Here is a 25105-nt window from a genome sequence, read left to right as displayed (position 1 = left end):
AAACTGCCCTGGAAAAGACTATTTAGAATAATTTGGGATTGAGGGAAAAGCAATTTCAAATGTGTTGAAGTATATATTGTTTATTTTTGTTAATTTTTTGAATCTTCTGTCTAGGTGAATTAATCAGTACTACCAAGGTTTAACGATTCTCTGAAATTTAAGTAGAAAATGGGTTAATAATGTCAAAGTGAAATGAAACATTCTAATAGAATCTTTTACACCAAGTAAAATGAATTCTTTTGTCTTATTAGTAAATACATTATTTGAGATCACTTGCTGTGATAAGGAGATGACTTGAAAATCTCGTGTATTTATAGTATTTGTGAAAATAATGAGTTTCTACTAGAAAAAGCACTGTCATGAGTATTTAACCCAAATGAAACTGATACTGTCATTATAAATTTAATGCTAGTACCCCCTATTTACTATTGATATCTAATTAAAATGCTGTTTTCTTTTCTGTGTTCCACATGTACATTTCATATATTTATCAAAAAACATTGTGGAACTGATTCATATACTTTATCTAATTTTTAAATTGGGATTTAGGCAATGTCAAAATCAATAATGACTTTTTGAGTTGATCTCTTGTCTTTTTTATCAGAAATTTGCTCTTCCCTATTTGAACTTATTTGATCTCTACACTGCTGCCTCTAGTACATTTAACTGGTATGAATTTCTTTTGTATTATTGAAAAAATCATGCACATGGATTTTTGTTTTAGATAACACAGCTGTAATTTTGACTAATAGAACTGGTTTCAGCCTTCAAGAAGAGCCTGTCTTCTACGTATCCATCCTAATTGCTGACAATGGAATCCCATCACTTACAAGCACAAACACCCTTACCATACACGTCTGTGCCTGTGATGACACTGGTAGCACGCAGACCTGCAATAATAAGGATCTTATGCTTTCCATGGGATTCAAGACAGAAGTCATAATTGCTATTCTGATATGCATTATGATAATATGTGGTAAGTTGTGTGAACTGAGCATATCTTCATTTATTGACAGTAACATGATAAATATAGAAAAGAGTTAATTCCATTATAATGGTATGTGTGGGCTTGTGTGTGTGTCTGCATTTAATTGCTCTTCTTAATGTGGTACAATTCTAAAATCAAGTGGACTGAATGAAAAATAGAGTGAATATGCACTTCAGGTTGAAAATAGATGATCCTTGAATTCTATGAGTATATGAGTATACTTGTGCCCATCCTTTTAAGAGTGTTTTGGACACACACATTGTAACATATGTAGCAATATAAAAATTAGTAATAATAATGGTGAGATTCCATTGAGTGCTTATTATACTCCAGGAGACTGTCCTAAGTGCTTTACAGAAATTATGCAGTTTGATCCTCAAGATAACCTTAAGAAGTGGCGACTATTATCACCTTCATTGTGTAGATGAAGAAAGTGAAATTCCAAGAGTTATATGGTTTACAAAGGGTCATGCAGCTAGTAAATGAAGTGCTAATATTCCATAACACACCTCTATCCAACCTGATACTGCAGCTCACTGAAGCCTAGGATCATTGAGGAAGTAAATGTTAAGATGAAAAAATGTAAAAGAGAGGGTCTTACTTAAAGTGCTAAACACAAAAGAAATAGTAAAATAGCTCCACCTGTTTTTGTTTGTTTTTGTTGCTGCTGTTGTTTTCACAAGGAGATAAGTTATTCTCATTTTACGGATGAGGCAAATGAGGCCCCAAATGTTTTAGCCAGGCTTTCAAAACTACACGCATCTAGCAAAACATTTTCCCTTTCTTTAACATACCAGTATATATAATCTAAACCCTTCTCTTGCTTTCCCTCATAGCTTCATATCAAAGCCAACACAACTTTACAGAGTGTTGACAGCAATAGTATCAGCCATGGGTTCTGGAATCCCAAACTCACTGCTCAAAGGGACATACAAAATGTTTCAGGATTTGCTTTGCCTTCACTCTTCTCGTCTGTCTCAAAGCTTTCCTCTTTTACCATTCAAAGTTACCCTTCATTTCTACCTAGCTTCAGTTTTTCAAAATTATTTTTAATGATCTTTGATCACAAAACTGAATTTAGAGCTACATAGCTAGATATCAGAAGCAAGAAGTAGTAAAAACAGTACAATGTTTGCAGGATGCAAGTACTAAGTTACTCACTGGTACAGAGCTAAACCTAGTCCCGAAACCCTGCAGGTAAATACCAAGGGCAGCCTCACAGTCAAGGGCACGAGTAATACTGAGAAGGTGGGAAATCAGGGTAAACCAGTAGTCAGCAGTTTCCTGTGAAAGTTTCAAGAATACGCTCTTCAATTTTCATAGATTGAAAAATTATTTATTAGATTCCTTTCTATTTCAACCATATACCTCTGCTGTATTAAAGTACAGTGCCAGGATTCAAACACGATGGCCTTATTTCAAGAACACTATTTCAATTTCTTTAAATGTAAAATTTATATAAAATATATTCTAATGTATTTCTCTTTGTGATAATATTAATAACATTACTTCCTGTTTCAATTCTTATAGATGAAATGCTGAACAGCTACATAAGATCCAAGATTGTGTAAGGATTGGCTATCCATGAAACACACACAAACACACACATATACACACGCACTTTTCTTTAAAATTTAAAAATTTAAAAAGACATTCTGAAATTGTTCTATTTCTACACAATGCTAAAATTATCTTATATAATTGATCGATGTGGACATACCAGTGTTATGATTCAGAAACCTGATAGGTTTGGAATTTCTGAAATTAATATGGTATAACAAAGCACGGATTCTGAACCAACTTTCTGGTTTTGAATGCCAGCTTTTTGTTTCCTAGCTGTGTGACTCTGGGTATGTGACTTAATCTCTCTGCACTTCAGTTTCCTTATCTTTAATAGAGAATTATAATAAAATACGGGTATCATAACTAATCAATGAATAAATGTAAAGCTTTCAGAAAAATGACTGGTACATACTTTGTAGTCGATAAATATTAACTTAGAAAATAATTATGCCACAGAATTTGTCTCAATGGCGAAAAACAAATCAGTTCTGTGTGCTTAACTTCCACTAACATGGATCATTGGTTACTGAGATTGGCAGATGCATATAGATTCTGCTTTGTTCCGTTTTCAATATATAAGAAAAATATAAAATTTTTAATCTTAAATTGATCATCATAAACAATTCACTATATATATATATATATTATTATTATTATTATTATTTTTTTTTTTTGCGGTACACGGGCCTCTCACCGCCGCGACCTCTCCCGTCGCGGAGCACAGGCTCCGGACGCGCAGGCCTAGTGGCCACGGCTCACGGGCCCAGCCGCTCCGCGGCACGCGGGATCCTCCCGGACCGGGGCACGAACCCGCGCCCCCTGCACCAGCAGGTGGACTCTCAACCACTGCGCCACCAGGGAAGCCCAATTCACTATATTTTTATGATGTTTTTCTACTTTAAACCATCAGCCAGAAAGATTGTTATACTTCCTTGTCATTCTGCAAGTCCCTTCAGTAAATTTTCAATAGCAAATATATCTTTTTGTCTTATAATCAGAAAATCGAAGCTTATGTCTTGAGCTTGTAACAGAAGCAAGAATTATATAGTTTATTATAAATAACAATATTTAACAATATCTTATATATTATGACATAATATTTATTAAATAGTACATTATATTTTTATGTATAATATATAATATAAAATATTGTAACATACAATATTTAATAATGTGTTTAGTATAAATATATAACATACTAATATATGATATTTATTATATATTTATAATATAATAGTAATATTACTGGTAATATGAAGCATATGTATTTATAATATATAATATTGTATTATATTTGTGTTAATTAATGTTCTTGTATGCTCTCTTTGACAGGGTTTATTTTTTTGAACCTAGGTCTGAAACAACGAAGGAAACAGACTCTATTTCCTGAGAAAGGTGAAGATTTCAGAGAGAATATATTCAGATATGATGATGAAGGTGGCGGAGAGGAGGATACAGAGGCATTTGACATAGTGGAGCTGCAGGGTGGCACAGTCATGCGGGAACGCAAGACTCGGAGAGCCACCAGGGTAGAGATTCGGAGCCTGTACAGGCAGTCTTTGCAGGTTGGCCCAGATAGTGCCGTATTCAGGAAATTCATTCTAGAAAAGCTCGAAGAGGCTAACACTGATCCCAGTGCCCCTCCTTTTGACTCCCTCCAGACCTATGCTTTTGAGGGGACAGGGTCCTTAGCTGGATCCCTGAGCTCTTTAGGGTCAGCAGTCTTTGATGAGGATGAAAACTATGATTACCTTAATGAATTGGGACCTCGCTTTAAAAGATTAGCATGCATGTTTGGTTCGGCTATGCAGTCAAATAATTAGGGCTTTTTTATTAATAAATTTTTTTAAATGCTAATGTGTATTTGGGCAAACTGGTAGTCTCTTGGTAAAGAGTTGTATACTCCGGTTCTTGGGAAAAAGGAAAAGACCCAATTTATAATGTTTTCTGATATTCTTGGGGTAAGTATCCCATGGTTATTTCAAGCTACCCATCCATTGTCACTGACTGCAGGTATGGGGCAGTGAAGCTAACAGTCAGCTCTCGGGTGTCTAGGCAGGCCAGCTCTAGTGTGCCCCTGAAATACTCCTCTGACATTTTTCCAATACCATCCAATACAAATTCTCAAAATTTTTGAAAGTTTAATGTGAAAAGGGCCCTGATCTAGATTGTCTTAATATTATTTCATTTATCTATTTTTAAAATCTTACAAAGTAAGAGTGAAGAGTTTATGTGTGTTAAGCTCCCGATACTCTACAGAGATAAACACCTAGGAGAATCTCAGTGGTTATATACTGATATATATATATATATCACTATATATATCTTTTAAAAGATATATATATCTTTAAAGAAAAAGTATATATATATCTTTAAAAAAAAGTATATATATCTTTTAAAATATATATATATCTTTTAAAAGATATATATATCTTTTAAAAACTGTTTCTTTTCTATGAATAAGCAAGCTTCTGACTGAGAGTCTATGATTCATTCTAGTTTGATATTTTAAAAATGTCATCAAGACCACATTTTAAAACTGATTTCAAATTTAGACAGATGCTTTGTATCTGTTAATTACTCAAAGATATAGTGTAAATTTGTATTCTCTTTGATATTACAGCTTTATATAAAAAAAGAGACATAGACTTTGTTTAGGAGATTTTCATATGTTATTTTCTTATGTATCCAAAATACATCTTTATCATGTCACAATACTATGATAAAACATATATCAACATTTACTGAACATTAAATTTGAACTTTAAGAAAATGGTAGAAAGTGTGAAATTTGTTAAATTTTAGTTTTTGATTTCTAATTTTGCTACTAAAAATAATATAAATGAAAGGAGTACTGGATTCAAACTGGAGTTATTATTCATCCTAAATGTTACGATCAGCTGCCCTGCTCTTACCATGCATAAAATAAAACATGATAAAATTCTCAGCATTTCCTTTTTTATTAAGAGATTAGACTATAACTGATTCTTCTGTGTCATTTTTTTTATTATGGAATATAAAATTAGGTACAATAGTTACTTTTATGGTAACATTATGAAGGAAGTATGCTAAGCTGCTGGACATAAAGCTTTAAGGTAACATTAGATAGTAAGATAATAAAACACTTTAATTTTAATCAACCTTGTAAGAATGATTCTCAATTATTCTATCCAAATCAAAGTGGAATTCAAAATTCACAGGTTGAACAGAAAGAAAGTAGTGAATACTGTGTCCTCAAAATAGCTTTATCTGTTCATTTTTTATTAATAGCATGTGAAACTGAGCTGAACCAAATTGACCATATATGTTCTAATCAAGTACTTCAAATAATTTTGAGCTAAAGTTGGAGTAGTTCAATAGCTACAATATATTTTTTCTCTGTACTTTAAGACAATACCATCCATACCATGTAATAGAAGAGAATTCTTTCATCAGTATCAATCAGGTACCATTATGTCAGCAACACAGATATCACCATTTTACGAAAGCCTGAGAAAATCAGACTTGAAATACAACAATTTAGGAAGATATTAAATGTAGTAGAGAGGACATAAGCTGTAGTAACTCCTGGTATATTCACATCGTTATTTACTTAGGGAAAAGTAGGAACAGTAAACAAAACAAAATTCAAAAACAAAGTAAAAACTTGCAGGTAAAAAAATGTATGGGTTGAGAGAACATTTATATTCCTATCATATGGACATAAAAATTGAAAGAGTATAGTTAGGGAAATTTTCATGAATTATTCCATGAATGGCTGTACCCTGTATTTAGAAAATAGTGCTGTATAATCTTGGTTGAACTGGAATGTATGATAACCAGCAGATGAAGCAATCCATGGAAAATAGATTAGAAAAAAAGAAATAGGGTCTTCGGAGGCTTGCAGTTAGTTCAGTCATGAATGAAAGCCTTATAAACAACTTATCAACTTGGATGAACACCTTATAAAAATGCAGTATCTGCATCACTAAGTTTAGTGTTTGAGTCCAGTGGCACTAAGAAGATGTGTTAAAATAAATTCTGTTTTAGTTAATGATAGGATTGTCAATCATAGGGTACATAGGAAAAGAGATTCAGGGCTGGATACCGATTTGCTAATCTAGAAAGTGTCCTTTTAAACTATATCAAGAAAATACTCTCTGATTCTAGTAGAGAAGTTGCAATTTTCTAGAAGTTATACTTGGTAATATTTCAATAACTATTTTAACCTTTTTTTCTAGTCACACAGCTGTTGCAAGAACACAGCTGTATCCTAAGCTAAAGACATGACATTAAGGTCTCATTTTTGTAAATTTTAATAAAGGTAAATCAATGCAATGATATTTATGAAATAGCACAGCTTTGCATTAATACCTGCACTACTTAAACAGCACCCTTCATTAACTTACAGGTTTATGTGTAAGTCTTAAGTTACTAGTGGTTGAAACAGGAAAATATTGAAATCCTTTATAGGGATCAGAAAATGTTAGCAATAATAGTTGTTCACTAAGCACATAGCTTGAGCCTATCAGATCTGAGTTTGAATTAGTTCACTTTTATTTAAATAATTGTGTGAACTTTATCGAACTGTCTAATCTTTCCGTATCTGAGGTTGTGATCGGTAAAACGAGGTCCAATGTATGTATTTCACACGATTGTTGTGAAGAATAAGTAAAACAGGAAGCACACGTAGTACCAGACAAAGCACAAGAGTTCAATAAATATCAGCCCAGCATCGTAACAGCTGACCTTATTCTGCTGGAATGCACAGATCCCTTTCTTTTCTAGCACTGAGTGATCCCAAGGGCTTCACAGCGCATTTGAAATATAAATCAGTTTTCTGACCTGACATACAAGGTCATATATTATCCTGTGTCTGCTTATCTCTGTGTGCTCTGACTCTTCTAATGCCATGCTCTAGGCCTGAAGCAATCTTCCTCCAAACATTTCTATTTTTCATTCCCTCACTTCATTCAAGTCCGTGATCAATTGCAACTTCCTCAGAAAGGCCTACCGGACCACTCTCTCCCACTGTGTCCCTTGCTCTGCCTGTCTTTGCATCAAATCACTCAGCTACTTTGCAGCAAGTACATTATATATATGTTACTTGTTATTGCCTTTATCCTTTATTAGAATGTAAACTCTAATTGGGCAAGGGGTTGTCGGACTTTTTCATTTGTTCTTGTCTAAAATTGTTTCTAGCACATGGTATGTGACCAATAAATATTTCTTAAATGAATGTAATAATGAATCCCAATCTATTTTACTTGGTCCTGTATAGAAGCCGTATTGACATTGTTGAATATTAATGTGAAATTAATGTATTTTTCTAACCAGGTTAGCACTGGGTAGTTCTGGGTTACAATAAGATTTTTCAAAATCTTTCTAGAGATTATATGAATTTGGTATTTTAACTTGTTTGTACTTACTGATATCATTTCCTGCTGTGAGGAAAGGTAATAATGTTATACTGTTTAGTCAAAACACATCCTTTGATGATTGCTGTAGAAGTTCTCATATGAATAAGTTCCCATGAAGTGTGATGAATAGGAAAACATTTGCGATGCATGAGAATTCTATGCTTCATGTTTTAGAATACAATTTGGTAACAAATGCATTGTTAAGCTCACAGGGCTACACAAAACCTACAAGGTAGCTTCATGTTCTTTTATACGATATAAATAGGCATTAGATATCAAGTACATTAAAAGCTGGAAATAAATGTAGAAAAGGATTATGTGGCTTTTACATATCCAATTACTTCTGTCTTATATATCTATGTACCCCTCCAACCATCCTCCCATCCACATATCCATCTATCAACTATCTCCTTTCTACTATCTATCCCCTCTTCCAGGAAACTATAATTTCACAATTACATTAGAGACTAGCATCTCAATCACAGATTAGATCCTTGAGACACGTTAGTATTTCTTGCTGTCTTTTTTTCCTAGAGAGCTCTAAGGATGGGAAGCTGCCTGATATGAAATGGCAGGGAAACAGAGAGGGCTAAAACTGGGAAAAATGCAGTTCCTAGCCTTTGGCAAGGCAAAACTGCATGAATTTCCCATAGGTTAAGTGGTTCCAGGTGTAGAAATTTTGCACAGAATGTAGAAGCTGAAAGGGAGCTTAAATCAGTCATCCAAAGACTGTGTCACACAGGCTAAGGAAAAACAGGGACCTCTGGTCCTTAAAATGTCTCCAAATACCCAATGCATGAGCTCCAGAATAGAGTGCCAGCAGTCAGATGCCTGTCATCACACAGAACTTTGGCTGTGAAATTATGATAGAGCCAGCCTTGTTTATATGCCCTTTATCTCTCATCTCTCCATCCCCACCCAGAAACCAGAGGTCCAGATGCAGCAGAGTAAGTGGAACAGGGAGAGAGACAACCACCTTGGCCAAAGTGGGCATAAGAAAGATCAAGGCAAGTGTTTCTTAAAAATGGAATAAAATGAAACATTTTCATGATGTTTCTTTCAAGTTACAAACTAATCGATAAAGTGGATACATTAACATATCAAATCAATTTGGCATTTCATATAGTTTGAATAATTTAAATTTCACCTTACTAGTAGAAAACATTAGCAAAATACAAAAAAAGTAAATATAATTTATAGTGTTCTTAGGACATTTGAAAGCCTGTTACAATAGTTTATACAACTTTATTTCATGCTATTTCTTTGTGCTTATTCATTTTAATAGTTAAAATGTGATATGTTCTTTTGGCTTCTGCAGTGCTAAGTGGTTTATCTCAGCTAGAAATAAGGCTGGACATGGAAATGACCATATATTCATGATTACATAGAGGTACAAATCTATAGAATATTTTGTCCTAGGAAAGGGAATAGAGATTATATATGGGATTCATCTGTACAATAGGGATATTAAGGATATATAAGTCATCATATCATTGGAGGAATGAACTGAAATAATACATATAAATAATTAACTGGGCTTAATGTATAGCAAACATGACATTTTTACCTGTTGTGATTCTTAAAATAATAATTATTATAATTATATTAAGTTTAACTTTAGGAATGCTCATAGACTTATCTCCTTACTCTTGAAATATTATGGCCAAAAAGAAAATGAAGTGGAAATGGGCAAAGATGGCTAAAAGGTACAAACTTCCAGTTATAAAATAAATAAATCCTGGGGATGTAATGTACAGTGTGCTGACTGTGGTTAATAATACAAAAAAAAATGGAGAGAAGAAAATGAATTAATTCAGGACAATAATTAACTTGCTGTTACTTCCTGCCTGCACACCTTCACCCTTCCAGGGTAATGTGCCATTATTACCAAAGGAAAAAATTAATTGCTCAAGTTATACATTATGTATGAGATGTTCTGATTGAAAGTCACTCCTCTGTGACATTTATTTGGAAAAAGACCTGCTAAGTTAAGTAGTAACAACATTTGCTGGCAACTTTTTCTAGGTATAAATATTTTAGAAACAAACAAAAACTATCAAAAAAGAAAGGGTTGGTTTTGCTCACTTTTGTAACTAATGGAGAAATGAAGTTATTTCTATGCTTTATTAGAACTACATGGAAAACGTGAAGTTCACATGCTAATGGCTCCAAGAGAAAGCTTTCATACCAGTTGTAATATCTAAGGTCTGATACCCACAGTTCTAATTTTATGTTAAGAATTTAAAATTAAATTACAAAGCAGATTGTTCTCAGCAACTCTGAAGATACAAAATGAAAAGCTGCACTTTGGCTTCTATCTACATTCCCCTGTCCTTTCTCATTTTAAAAACAAAAAATTAAGGACCTGTTGCCATATGTTCTCTGATGAGTACATTTTTATCATCTCCTTTTCTTCTATCCAATCTTAGGACTCAGGCAACTTCTAGGCAATTATCCAGCTCATACTGCCACCTCAGTTTTCAGAAACTCCTTTCTTATCCCAGATGACCTCTGTATTATTTCTCTGTGGAGCTAATTAACTAATTTTAACTCTCTTTAAAACTTAAAACATACCTGCACATGACAATTCAATTTACATAGACTTTCATCTGATCAATTGAAAATGTTTTAAGTTTTAGCGATTATATAAATAAAATTAGAAGTTGATAACTCATATGGTATATTTATTCATACTACCTTACCATTATCACACATTATTAAAATAATTTGTCCCAATAACATAGTTTTTAAGAGCAAAAATTTCTCCCACTTTATAAAGTAGTCTACAGTCATGTTACTTTATTTTTTTACATAAATGCTTGAAAATGAAATCTGTACCAAAGGACATACTAGCAAAAAGTGTGAACTGTGAAAATCCTACGTATTTCTCACACTTGTGTTCACCCATCCGCCATAAGTAAATAACAAACATCAAAGATTTTATCCACTAGAATCATCTACTGAGCATCTCCAAGTTGAGTACTGCATAATGAACCCTGATTGGAATCCTAACAAATGCTATATCTGCATCCTCGCTGGAAAAATTATGGTGAGGAACAAGTGGAGGTAGAGTGAGAGACTGTGACCAGGGTGACAGCTGGCGCTAAGGTGAGATTTGGTGTTGAGTTCAGCTCCCCTCTGTGCTTTGCAAAGGAGTCACTGCCTCTTACTGCTCTTCGTTCAGTTACGCTACTGGCCCCAAACAGGAAAGTATTAATGATGAGATTTGTATTCTTTCAGATGTTTCTGAATATGTCAAAGCTGTTCCTTTACGCAGACATAGAGAATGGACTTGAGGACACGGGGAGGGGAAGGGTAAGCTGGGACGAAGTGAGAGAGTGGCATGGACATATATACACTACCAAACGTAAAATAGATAGCTAGTGGGAAGCAGCCTCATAGCACAGGGAGATCAGTTCGGTGCTTTGTGGCCACCTTGAGTGTGGGGTAGGGAGGGTGGGAGGGAGGGAGACGCAAGAGGGAGGAGATATGGGGATATATGTATATGTATAGCTGATTCACTTTTATATACAGCAGAAACTAACACACCATTGTAAAGCAATTATACTCCAATAAAGATGTGAAAAAAGAAAATAAATAAAGCTGTTCCTTTAAATCTCTCTCACTTTTTTTTTCTTTTTTCTTTAATGCAGTTGCATTTCCAGGTGTTATTCTAAGTGTTGTTTTAAGTGTTATTTACATCTCTATTATAAAAGAAAAGTACTGATGTTACTCCTAGCATACTAATAAGGAAACTGGGACAAAGAAAGACTGAGCAATTTGCCTGAAGTCATACATGTAATAAGTGGTGATAAAGTAAACCCAGGCAAGTTAGTTCTAGATTCCAGGCTTTCACCCATCATACCATACCGGCTTCTAATTTGCATCACCTCCTTATGTTATTAATGTAGGGGCTTTATTCATTTGGTTACCAGTGATTTTTTTTGTTACTTTAGATGTTATGGTAGCATATAAATTATATATACATATAGATAGGATAAAGAGTTGATTAGTATTCTTTTTTCAAAACATACTGAGCTATTTTTTATATTATTATTACTGAAACTGTTTCTATCAAAATGAAGTGCTGAACGTTTTACTTTTCCCATTATTATTACATACCATTCCTTATTGCTACTAATCAACCATAGAAATGACACCCTCAAAACATATTTGAGAACAGAAAGAAGATTGATTATTTAAGGATACTCAAATTATTGTTATATTAGATAATGGCGTAAAAATCCAGTATATTAATTTGCTTAATATGACTTATATTTTTCCCTCTCCTTGGTAATAATCCCCCCATAAAGGGAATAAAATAAATACTTGTGTATATGTTGTCATGAATAGCAAATAAATAATGAGCAAAAGAAAGAAAGAAGATTAGGCAAGAATATGAGAAAACCACTAAATTCACATTGGGAATTCAGAGCAACTACCATTCATTTACATTGCTTTTGTCACGTCCCCCTGCTTCTTTCTTTGCTGTGTTTTTTTTTTTTTTTCTATTTGAGCATTTTCTGTATCTTAGAATGCGCTTGATTTATTTTTCATAATTTAATCCTCAATCAGAGGCAAGGATTAGCTATTTTTAAGCAATGACTTTTGAGATTCATAGAAACAGAGAACTGAACATCAAGACTCACAGGATTGTTGAATTATTCTGATGTGGTTGGGTAGCACAAAGTAAGCTTTCGTAAATAAACACAGATGATTCCCTGATGTATTTTTCAGCAATGATCTGTGCCTTAGGAGTAAAAACGTGATAATAAGCCTGACATGTTCCTTTAGCTTTCCTCTACTGATATCAGAGTTCATGGTCTGAATCATATTAAAGAATGTAGTACTCTTTGAATAAGGGAGACAGCAACTGACCAAGAAACCTGAAATACCAAGATAATAGCCACCATCACTACTGAGCACCAGGTCATCTATTGGTTTCGCCAGCACACATCCTCTTCACTCAGGATGAAAACAAAATAGAAGTTTCAATTTCGTCCACAGCAATGTGTGATTGTATATTGGGATATATGGTCATCATATAAAATTAACACACTGGGAAGCATATCAATCAACTGACTTTTTGCACATCTGAATTGTAATTGTTTTTATTTTTGATCTTTCTACATACATACTCAAATATGGTCTTTATTTATTTATCTATTTATCTATCTATCTATTTTTGGCTGCACTGGGTCTTTGTTGCTGTGCGCAGGCTTTCTCTAGTCGTGGCGAGCGGGGTCTACTCTTCGTTGTGGTGCACGGGCTTCTCATTGCAGTGGCTTCTGTTGTTGTGGAGCACGGGCTCTAGGTGTGCGGGCTTCAGTAGTTGTGGCACATGGGCTCAGTAATTGTGGCACGTGGGCTCAGTAGTTATGGCTCGCGGGCTTAGTTGCTCCGCGGCATGTGGGATCTTCCCAGACCAGGGCTCAAACCCGTGTCCCCTGGATTAGCAGGCAGATTCTTAACCACTGCGCCACCAGGGAAGCCCTCTGGTCTTAATTTTTAAGGTGGTCAACATAGAATGATACAAGTCAATTTAATTTGACTTTAAAAATTTCAAGTTTTTAACTTGAAATTCTTTGTTTAAAATTAAACTTTCGGGCCCAAAACCATGTAAATCTTTAATATAATAAATCTGGAAAGGATGAAAACAAGAAAGAGAATAACTCAGGAGCCACATGCCTAGAGCCATTTGCAAAGGAAATGTATTCAAGTGACTATTCTCCATGCTCTCTTTCTACTCTCCATGTGGAAAGAATGTAACCTAAAATCCTTCCTCTTAATATTTGTAGAGTGAATATTAAAACATGGTGGGCAGTTATTAGCATTGAATCATTACTGTGTTCCTAACCAAGTAATTAAAATGCCTTGTTACTATTGATGAAATGAAGCTTGACTCTGATCTGGGAAGGGCAAGGTAGACAAGACACCCATATAATCTGCCCCTGCAGGGGGTGCATTCTACCCATTTTTACTTAGAGAGAAGACTATGGGCCCTTCTGTATTTTGTGTCAAAGCAAACATTACCATTATCAGCTCAGAGTAAGAGAATATAACTGAATATGTATGAGGAAGTAGCACCAACCCACACAGAATTTTATATTACATTAGTAAAAACTACTAGATTTATTAAAATGTATAGATAACTAGAACTGAAAGTCATAGCTGAAGCTTTTAGGAATGAGTCATCGTATTGTATTTAACATTCCAGATTGCAGAAGGGTTTCTGCCCTTGTAAATCATTTGCTACCTTATAACGTATTCTTTTTTCTAATTAAATTGGTTGCACAAAGCTTATGGAACCTTGGGATTTGAACTCAAATGCCTAGTGGGGGCAGAGCTATTCATTTCCAAGCTGACTCTTGCTTTGCCACACGGCTTACACTTCCAAAAGCCAAATGCTACTTTTTTGTGGCATGTATGCTAATCTCTGAGGAAGGTTTCAGCCCATATTTTCCCTTCCCTAATCACTTCCATTGATTTTCATACTGTATATAACATTAAGTTAATCAGAGTATTCCATTATGACCTCTAATTGCTTTTCTGAAAGGTAGGATAGTTAAATGTATTAAATATGTTAAACATGGCAACTTTCCCACTGAGAGACTGGGAATCTCAACAACATCACACCTTTATAAAGCAATTCAAGATGCCTCTCTTCTTCCAGACAGTTCCTTTATTCAAGCAGAAATTATCTGAGATGTGGCTTTTACAATTAGCTTTTGACTTAACACCTTGCCCCAGATGAGAGAGGATCAGAATAACAATGAATTTTTAAATATCATACCCATACTGCTTCGCGTTAGTAATAAAAGAGTCAAGCAATTTGGTTTGGAATACTCAAGTATTTAGTAGATATTCTTTGAGGAAATATAATGTGAGTAAACATTGTTAATCTTTTCAAAGTTAAATTTCATACAGTTAAACTACTTGTAAGACACAATGTCCTTAAAGTGTCCTTCACCTACTAAAAGTAGCAAGAAAAGTTGAAAATGCAAATTTTAGACGATATTTTGTTACTTAAGCAATTATTTTCTTCAAAAGATCCATTTGAATAATACTATTAAATATCTTTAAAATGTGATAGCTACGTGATCCTATATTGTTGCATTTTTTAAGATGATTTGGTTCTAGTTATACTAAGTACCTAAAGAGTTGTGCAATAAAAAATACCATTATGTATATATAGCAACTTATTTTTACATAAGAGGCAGAAGTCACATCATAAGATAGTGAGATCTATTCTGCTATGTTCTCATCCCTGGTTCTTTCTAAGGACATGTAGCATATTTACTATTTATTCAATTTTCCCTTTAAAACCCCAATCAATAAATACTTACTGAGCACCGATTACATGGCAAGCACTTTAGTAGATGCTGAGAAAATCAAAGAGAATACTACAAGGTCTCTTAATACCCAAAACATACTCTAAATGAGAGACAGGTGTGCAACGATACATTTCTCATAATCCCAGAGCTAGCAGTGCCCAGTAGGGGATAGGGCAGAGAGGTGTGGTGAGAAAACACTCCATAAGCTGGTGATATTTGAGCTGGGTTTGAAGAAGTTTGATAAGGAGATGGTTGTTCACGTGATTTTTGTGGATACAATACTGTACCTCATACACATTTACCTACCACACAGTGGAATTTCTTTAGATGTTAGACAGAACCTTCTGGTGACACCGTTTAGCTTGCAGGTACATAAGAATTACCTCAAAGCTAGGCTTGCCCCAAATATACAAGTAGTGAATGCCAGTTTTTGTGCAAATGCAGACAGCTAGGTAGAGGGCATAACCATGCACAGAGAAACTCTTAGGGGCACCATTCATTTACAATCAGTGTTGCAATAGGATTTGACTCATGCGGCAACTCTGGCCACAAATGTCTCTCTCCCAAGAAAATTGTGAATATACTTTATTTTTCAAACAATTCTAGATTTGCGTTTGTTATGTTGCATTTTACATTTACATTTGTGTTGATAGTACAGACTACTCGTATACCACATACCCAGTCTCCCCAGTATCAACACTCTACATGAGTATAGTACACTTATTACAATTAATGAACCAAGAATGATATATTATTATTAAATAAAGTCCACAATTTATTAAAATTTCCTTAGCTATTAACTAATGTCTCCTTTGTTCCAGGGTCCTATTCAGGATACAACACACTTTGTTTTCACTGCTCCTTAGGCCCCTCTTGGCCGTGACAGTTTCTCAGGCTTTCACTGTTTCTGATGAACCTGACTGTTTTGAATATCTCTGGTCAGAAATTTTGTTGAACGTCCCTCTAATTTAATTTGACTAATGACTTCCTAGTGTTTCGACTGGGGTTGTGTGTTTTGGGGGGCAGATCACTGAGGTGCCATTTTAATCGTACCAGATCAAGGACACACTTTCCACATGATTTGTTGTTGCTGTTGTTGGCTTTGCCTGGTTGGGGTAGCATCTGTCACTTTTCTCCACAGTTAAGTTACTCTTTTTTTCTCCCTTTTCAAACTATATTTTTGGAAGCAAGTGCCTATGTACAGCCCACATCTAGGACATGGGGAATTATGCTTCCCCTCATTGAGGGCAGAGTAAGTGCATACTTTTAGAGATTCTTATGCATGGGAGACAGGTCTCCTGATTATGTATTCACTCAGTTATTTATATCAGTATATACTCATGGATATTTACTTTATATTTTGGGTTATTATCCAATATTACTTTATTTTGTTGCTCAGATTGTTCCAGCTTTGGCCATTAGGAATTCTTATATTTGGATTTTGTGTCATTTTGACACCCCCCCCCCATGACTCTGTGTATGTGTATATGTCTGTGCGTAGCACTTTCTTACTTTCTGGCACAATAAGATGTTCTAGGTTTATTTTGTATATTTCCTGCTTCACTCCCAGAAGCAGCCATTTCTCCAATGAGCTCTGGGACCTTCTACTGGTGAATGATGTTAGAAACCAACATTTGGGCAATAAGAGTGTTTATTGCTACTCGGGTACTGGTTTTTCTTTTTTTTTTATTCTTCCTCCTTTTAGGCTCTCAGCCGTAAGAGCAGGGAAATATACATGTGTTTACTGTCATGTGTAGATACACATATCTTAATCATATCATAAATATTTCCATATGCAACCATCTGCATCTGTATTAAGCAAAACCTGAGCTTATACTTATGTTTCCAACACTAATCCATTAGCTAATGGGTCATTCTAGCCTTCTACACTTGCTATTATCTAGACTATGCTCCAACAGTGAGAAACGTGGTTTCTAATATCTGCCATCCATTTACTTAATTATTCAATTCTAATATACATCTTTAGCAGTATCAGAATTGTTAACAAGTACCCCTTTGGGATGAAGCTTTGTATGTGTTTATTCAGCTGTGTTTAGATGGAGTATTCTATAAATGTCAATTCGATTGAATGACAATGTTGGTCAGGTAATTATATTATTACTGATTTTCTGCGTGCGTGAACTGTCAGTTACTAAAAGAGGGTGTTGAAGTGTCAAAGAATGGATTTGTTTATGTATCCTTTAGTTCTTTCAGTTTTTGCCTCATGTTGGTGCTCTTTTGTTAGATGCATACACATTAAGGACCGTTATCTGTTACATTTTCATGGACAATTGACTATATCTATTCCTATGTCTATAATCTATATAATATCCCTCTTTATACCTGATACTTTTCTCTGTCCTGAAGTCTACTTTTTCTGAAATTTATATACAGATTCGAGGTTTTTTAAAAATTAATATTTACATGGTACATTTTTCTCATCCCTTTACTTTTATTTGACTTTTTACATTTAAAGTGCATTTCATATACCCAGCTCATAGTGGGTTATTTTTATATCCACTCTTACAATCTCTTTTTTTTAATGATTATACCATTCATATTTAAAGTGATTACATGTATATATCTTCAAATTCGTCCTTCTGTTTGTCTCCTTACATGGAGTCCTTGGGTTGCGGTTATTTCATTTATAATCCATTCTTATTTACTGGAGCTCTGATGAGGCGGTAATAATGTGGGGGGGGGAGGGGAAGCATTCTATAACATTATGATTAAATCTCAGCTTATGATTAGTTCTCTTAGTGGCCCTCTGTCCCAATGCTGTGACCTTCACAAGTATTTCTTTCTTCCCCCCACCGCTTACGTAAGGCAGAACGGTAGTGGGAGCTAGACTTAGATAAATGCCCTTGTCTCTAGGTGGGTTTGTCTCTGGAAAGGTCTGTTTCCCTGGAGGGTAGGCCACGGCGATAACCCTGTTCTACAGGTCTACCAAGAATATTCGGGGCGTATTTTCACAAAGATTATTTTTCTTTCCCCACTGCCAGAAACACAAGGAAACTTTCTTTGTTACCTTCTCTTTCCTTCCTTCTTTCTTTTCTTCTTCTCTCCTTTCTCCCTTCTCCATTTTCTTTCCTGTTTGTTTTGGGGGACCTGGGGCTCTTTTTCATAAAAGCTGCTGGAATTCCAGAGGGGAAATCCACCAAAGACTGCAGCTTTTAGGAGTTTCTCACACTCACGCTAGACCACACTCAGTCCCCAGCAATTTGTTCAAACTACCAGTTAATGGGTCCAGGAGCTGAGACTGACTGGATTCACCTGTCTTTCCAAAGTTCAGCCTGGGAGTCTTCCAATAATAAGCTGCAATATCAGTTATCTGACGGGTTTAAGAAAAGTCAGTGAATTTCAGTTTGTTCAGCTTTTGCTGTTATTATTGTAAGAATGGGGGTGACGTCTTCCAAGCTCTTTATCTGTCGTTGCTTGTGCCAGAAATCTCTCGTCAAAATTTAGGCAAGGCAGAAGGAAAACATGAAGATGGAGCCCACCAGCTGGGGCAACGCAGAGGGGAGCACAAAGGTGACACTATCTGGAAAGAAGAAAAAAAAAAGACTACGCCGGGCTTCCCTGGTGGCGCAGTGGTTGACAGTCCGCCTGCCGATGCAGGGGACGCGGGTTCGTACCTCAGTCCGGGAAGATCCCACGTGCCGCGCAGCGGCTGGGCCCGTGAGCATGCGCGTCCGGAGCATGCGCTTCCGGAGCCTGTGCTCCGCAATGGGAGCATGCGCGTCCGGAGCCTGTGCTCCGCAATGGGAGAGGCCGCAACAGTGAGAGGACCGCGTACCGCAAAACAAACAAAACAAACATAAAAAAAGACTACGCCCACCAGTCTCTGTCGCTGGAGTTTATCTCAGCAGCCGCTGACGCTCAGACCAACGGCTTAAGGTTAGCAAACTGGCTTCCTTCATATAAAGTTTTGGTGCTTTTCAAAGTGCTGCTTCTGTGCTGGGCCTTGGGGTAAGCCTTTTAGGAGCGGTTTCTCAGTTCGCTGCCGGGTATTGTGGTCGCGAGCCTCGAGCCATGTTGCTTTTCAAAGTTGTATGTTTTGGGGGTTCATCTTTCAGGTGTCTCAGTGGGTGCCCAGCCAGATGAGCAGGTCGGGTGCTCAGTGTGGAGTTAGAACCATTCGCTTCTCTGGGAGAAGCTACGGTTTTGAATTCTCTCTCTGTTGTGGGTTGCGTTCTTCCTACTGTTTTGTTGTAATTTGAAATTGTTTGTGGCCCTTGTGAATCCCAGGTAGTGGTCAGCAAGTCTTTCTTTAAAAGCTCAGGTAGTAAATAATTTAGCCTTGACGTGCATATAGTCTTTATTGCAACTTTTCAGTGTTTGATTTTATAGTATAAAGCAGCCACAGACGATACATAAATTAATGGCACGGCTAAGTTCCAATAAAACATTATTTGTAATATCAGGCAGCAGGCTCACAGGCCATAGTTTTCTAACCCTTGTTTTAAGGTATTCTTTGGAAATCCAATACATTTATAGCTATATGTTAGTACTTCAGTGCTTTAAATAATGATAGTTTTTTCAGTGTCCTAAAAGTTAAACAACCTGGTGTGGAATTTGCCTGGATTATGAAGAACAGCCTTTATGTAGATTCTGTCAGATGTCAGCAAGCAATTAAAATTTCCTACTTCAGTTTATTCATGTGAAAAGTCAAATATAGTAATATCTCTATGAGAGAGGAGGCTAGAATTGAGGAAAACAAATTAAATGGTCATAACTTCCCTATGCCTATTACAGTTCTTTGTAGGAATTCACTAAACACACCTGCTTTATTTACCTGGCCTGTTTTTGAAGGTCAAATTAGAAAATGTATTTGAAAATATATAGTAAATGATATGATACTTGATACTTAAAGGTTATTGTAATTACGAATAGTAAACATATTCTGTTCTTTATAGCCAGGTAAATATTATCTAAGCTTCTAATTGGACATATTCCAGTGATTGATACACTATCCAATCAATTAACCAATTGAACAGCAATTACTTTTTTATCTGGTTCTTTGACCCCTTATAGGATATGCTTCTGTAGCACAGGTTTTTTCGTTTGGCTCTGCTTTAACCTGCATGGTTCAAAGAAGATTGTATGACTTTGAAATAACCTAGATTTTCAGCATATGACTCTACAATTCATCCATAACTTCTCCCAGTGCAGCCATTTCTTTGAATGGACACTTTTCCCAAGGTGATTATCATATACAGTACTTCTTATAAGATACAGATCTTGTTTAAGTAGTGGCCATCCCTGTCATTTCTTTAAAGCAAAAGCCTGTAGATTATTTTTTTGTTATATAATTTAACAGAGAAGTGGGTTTAATGTTTTACTTAAGAATTATGGAAACTCCTCTAAAACATGAATGTATCAGAATGGAACTACAGTATCTTTATGGGCATTTTATTCTGAAATATAGTCCAATATGGATCAGCCTTCTTGATTTCAAAATTAATATAAGTGGAGCATATTCTGAAATAGTTTTAAAGCACTCTCTCCATCCACATTCACTTTTTGAGAAACTTGTAAATGCATAGAGAAGTACATTTAGAAAAGGAATTAAATGCAAGTCACTTTATTTGCAAAGTCCCAGAGTGACACTTTATAGGACATAGGAAGATGGAGTGGTCACTTATCTTTTTATCTCTAGTTAGCTTAGATTTAAAAATTCTTGTCTGATACTTCTTTCTGAATTGATCCTAATTTATCATGCCAAAAAGTGATCTCTTTAATAATCGCAGGGCATAGTACAGAACTGACGGCTTAATAGGTCATCAATGAAATAATAAATTAGGCTCTTAAGAAAGGTATAAATTATCCTTCCTTACAAAATTGACTTATCCAGAAAGGCAAATAGTTAAAGCTGGGCTGGGAGAGATGATTGCTTTTTGGGGTCACAGGTGCTTCCTATTTCAAGTTAATAAGAATTAAATGAAATGCCACAGCCTGCATGCTGCTGTGCATCTATATTGCATGAATTTACACCAACTTTATTTCTATATATTCTTATGTCAAACATGGGAAAAAGTACCAAGCAGGTGAAAGATCTCCTGTGACTTCTAAAAGTTAAATATTTGGATTTGATAAATGTCAAAATAAACTTAGGTAGTAGACTGGCTAAAATCACAAAGGAAGGAGAATTTTCAACAGTATACAATTTATTCTTTTAATCTCTCAGCTCTACTGAATCTGAGAATATGATAAAATGTCTTCTATTTTTTAATTGAAGTCTTGGACAAACATTTTGAAAGCTTAAATTTCAGCGTCGATCTACAAAAGATTATTAGTATTGTACCTTAAGGTATCAATTCTGGTGAGATACTCTGATTAACATGTGTATGTCTTCTAAAAACACTATTACAGATTTTGCATTATTCAGAGGTATCAGTAAAATATCATAAGAAACACTTTCAAGTTTGTTGTTAAAATACAGTTGCATTATTTTCTGACTCTATATCCTAATCTTGTAATTGCAAAGCATAATTTATAGGACTGAGTATGTACCTTTTGAAGCTTGATTATTATCACTCTAGGTAAGTCAAAAAGTAATTGAAGGAATTAAATGCATAAGAATTATTGGAAGATTTGATTTACAAAAGTCTAGGAGAACCTTTCCTAGGAAAGGTTTTAGGAAATCAAAGAGTAATCAAACTAGCAGGAAAATGCCAATGATCACAGATGCCTATAGCACAGGACAGGAAATTTGTAGGAAAAAAATATTAAAGCCTGAGGAGTTGCAATATATTATTCCCTCAGAAGCCCATGTGTCCTGCCCTCCTGCCCACCACGACTGGAATAATTGCCTTTAGTTTTCTCTTTCACTTTCCAGATCTCACAAACTACATCTTATCAGTAGAGTTAAAACCAAAATAAAGCAGACTGGGAGGGAGGTTCAGCCCATTTCTCACATCAGGCACAGTTTGGCCAGAATCAGACAGAAAAATAGAAACCTCTCTTTCCCGCAGATAGGTATTTAATACAATAAATGATATCCTTAAAATTCTGTTAGAATACTGGAGAAGTCAAGGCCTGGAGAGTTATTACTAACTCTTAATTTCAGTCTTAGATTTTAGAAAATCAGTTTTGCAGAAATGCAAGGAAACTTTAGACAATAATAGGAACTGCCTATAACAGCAGACAGGGAAATTTTCAGGGGAGCACCCGCAGAGCCACATAAGTTCATGTCTGCCAAAACACAGGCTTATGCCTGAAACCACCGCAGGAGAAACAGTGGTTTCTGCTTCTTTTCTGCCTTCCAAACTGGCTTTGATTTTTTTCTTTTCAAAGTTTCTCATTGGTAACCTCAACCAGAAATTTGCTCGCAATGTTTCCTGTCCATAATTCAGCAAGGACCAGAAGATGATGGGGATGATTGTTAGTTGAAATATGTTGATTTTCCCATTTCTTACTCACCCATATCCAAACCCTCATCAAGTTCTGTTGATTCTATTGAATACTTGTTATACAGATCTCAAATGTATTCACTTATCTCCATGTTTATTCTTATCCTCCTGTTACATGCCATCATTCTTTCTCACCTGGACTATTGCAACAGTTCTTAAGTGGTCTGTAAATACTTCTAATAAGAATTCATCTACCTCAAATGTGCTCAGCTGGCAGAGTCATTGTTCTAAAATGTTTATTGCATTATGTCACACCACTACTTAAACTAGTTCATGTCTTACTTTGCATATAAAATAAAATCAAACTCCTTAAAATAGTGCCAGTAATAATAACTAACATTTGTTATATATTTACCACATGCCATATTTGCTATGTGATAGTGACAAGACAGATGTATTGGTTTTTTTTAACAATTTTTAAAAATAAATTTATTTATTTAATTTTTGGCTGCATTAGGTCTTCCTTGCTGCACGCAGGGTTTCTCTAGTTGGGGAGAGCTGGGGTTATTCTTCGTTGGGGTGCGCGGGCTTCTCATTGCGGTGGCTTCTCTTGCTGAGGAGCCGGGGCTCTAGGCGCGCGGGCTTCTGTAGTTGTGGTGTGCAGGCTCTAGAGCGCAGCCTCAGTAGTTGTGGTGCACGGGCTTAGTTGCTCCACGGTGTGTGGGATCTTCCCGGACCAGGGCTCGAACCCGTGTCCCCTGAATTGGCAGGTGGATTCTTAACCACTGCACCACCAGGGAAGCCCCAGATGTATTTTTGAGCATGAGAAATGAGGCTAGTTTGGACTGAGATGTCATATAAGTGTAAAATACACATAGCTTTTCAAAGGCAATGTGAACACAAAGAATATATAATATCATTAATAATATTATATTGATTTCATGTTGAAATACTATAGTGAATGTGTTGGTTTAAGTGAAATATGGTATTAAAATCAACATAACAACCTTATTTTTACTTTTTAAAATGTAGCTACTAGAAAATTAAGTTTACATGTTTACCCTTCATTTCTTACTTGCAATGTACTTCTACTGGCAAGTGCTGGACCAACGTGTCCCCAGAAATGTTAGTTCAGTTAGGTTCTTGCTTTGCATTCAATTCTCCTAAGTTCAGACATTTGCTGGAGGCGGTTTTCCCAGTGGTCCACAGCCCAGTCTAACCTGTGATTCTAAGGAGTCTGTAGAGGGACTCAGAAACTAGTTTTTCTTTTCTTTTTTTTTAATTTAATTTTTCTAGAGAGTGTGTTGGTATGTTTTCACATCAAAGGTTAACTACCTCCAATCAACTAAAGTCTCACGGTCAATAACTTGATGTCAAAGTGTATTATATTCATTCCATGTCAATAAGGGATATAAATATATGTTCTGCACTCAGAACATATATTTTAATTATTATTATTCTTTTAAACCAGATTTTGTAACTACTACCTTTCTATTTCTTGGTAATTTTTAGATAAATATTTTTTTTCTAAATTTTAAAAATAAAAATGTATTTACTCGTTCGCACTAGAAGCACATTTCTGGGGCTTTATCTGAAAGAGGTAAATGTACAGTATAAAAAGATATGAATGTATATAAAGGATATATGTTGAGATTATTTCCAGATTTTATGCATTGCTATATTCTCCATTCTACCTATGTGGTATGACACTGTACCACTGTGTAACTTGTCATTATTTTTTCCACTACACACATTCATCACAGTCAATACATACTCATTAAAATATGCACAGTATGGATGTGCAATTTTTTATTCAATATTACATCTTATATCTTTTGTTTTTCCTTGCCGTCCCTGATGATTAATTTTGTGTATGACCTTGACTATGCTATGTTGATCAATAGTTTTGTCAAAAACTAGACTAAGATGTTGCTGTGAAGATATTTTCCAGATGTGATTAACATTTAAATCAGTAGAGTCTGAGTAAAGCAGATTACCTCCAGTGACATGGGTCAAACTCATCCAATCAGCTGAAGGTCTTAAGGACAAAAATTGAGGTTACCCAGAGAAGGGATCTGGACTCAAGTTTGTAACATCAACTGTGACCTGAATTTCTAGCCTGCCAGACTGTCCTACAGATTTTGGACTTGTCAAAACCCAAGTTCCTTAAAGTATATATTTGTCTGTCTGTCTATCTATCTATCTATCTATCTATCTATCTATCTATCTATCTATCATCTATCTATCTATCATTCTAACTATCATCTTCTATTGGTTCTATTTCTCTGGCGAACCTTGACTAATACAGTGTTCTTTGTAATTTCAAATGTACTTCTTAGTTCCTTGAGGTGGGGCATGATGAAAAATTATGGAATAAAAGCAGAGCTAGCTCATGAAAGATTTATGTTATATTGAAAACTTTGGGGCAGTTTCTCTACAGTTGCAGTAAGGTACGATGAAAGAATTTTC

General features: G+C 35.4%; 1 protein-coding gene across 1 annotated transcript in view; it reads left to right on the top strand.

Moving 5' to 3' along the window:
* CDH19 (cadherin 19) overlaps positions 1-5331 on the top strand; it is an 80726-nt gene extending 75395 nt beyond the window's left edge. The window contains exons 12-13 of the mRNA XM_060029565.1: positions 725-976; positions 3884-5331. Coding sequence (XP_059885548.1) covers positions 725-976; positions 3884-4374 — 743 coding nt within the window. The 3' untranslated portion in view covers positions 4375-5331. The remainder of the gene's footprint in view (positions 1-724; positions 977-3883) is intronic.
* The last annotated feature ends 19774 nt before the right edge of the window (positions 5332-25105 follow it).

Source organism: Delphinus delphis, chromosome 13 (assembly GCF_949987515.2).
Source record: "Delphinus delphis chromosome 13, mDelDel1.2, whole genome shotgun sequence".
NCBI classification, from domain to species: domain Eukaryota; kingdom Metazoa; phylum Chordata; class Mammalia; order Artiodactyla; family Delphinidae; genus Delphinus; species Delphinus delphis.
The sequence above is the reverse complement of the archived record's forward strand: the minus strand, read 5'-3'. Positions and strand labels throughout refer to the sequence as shown.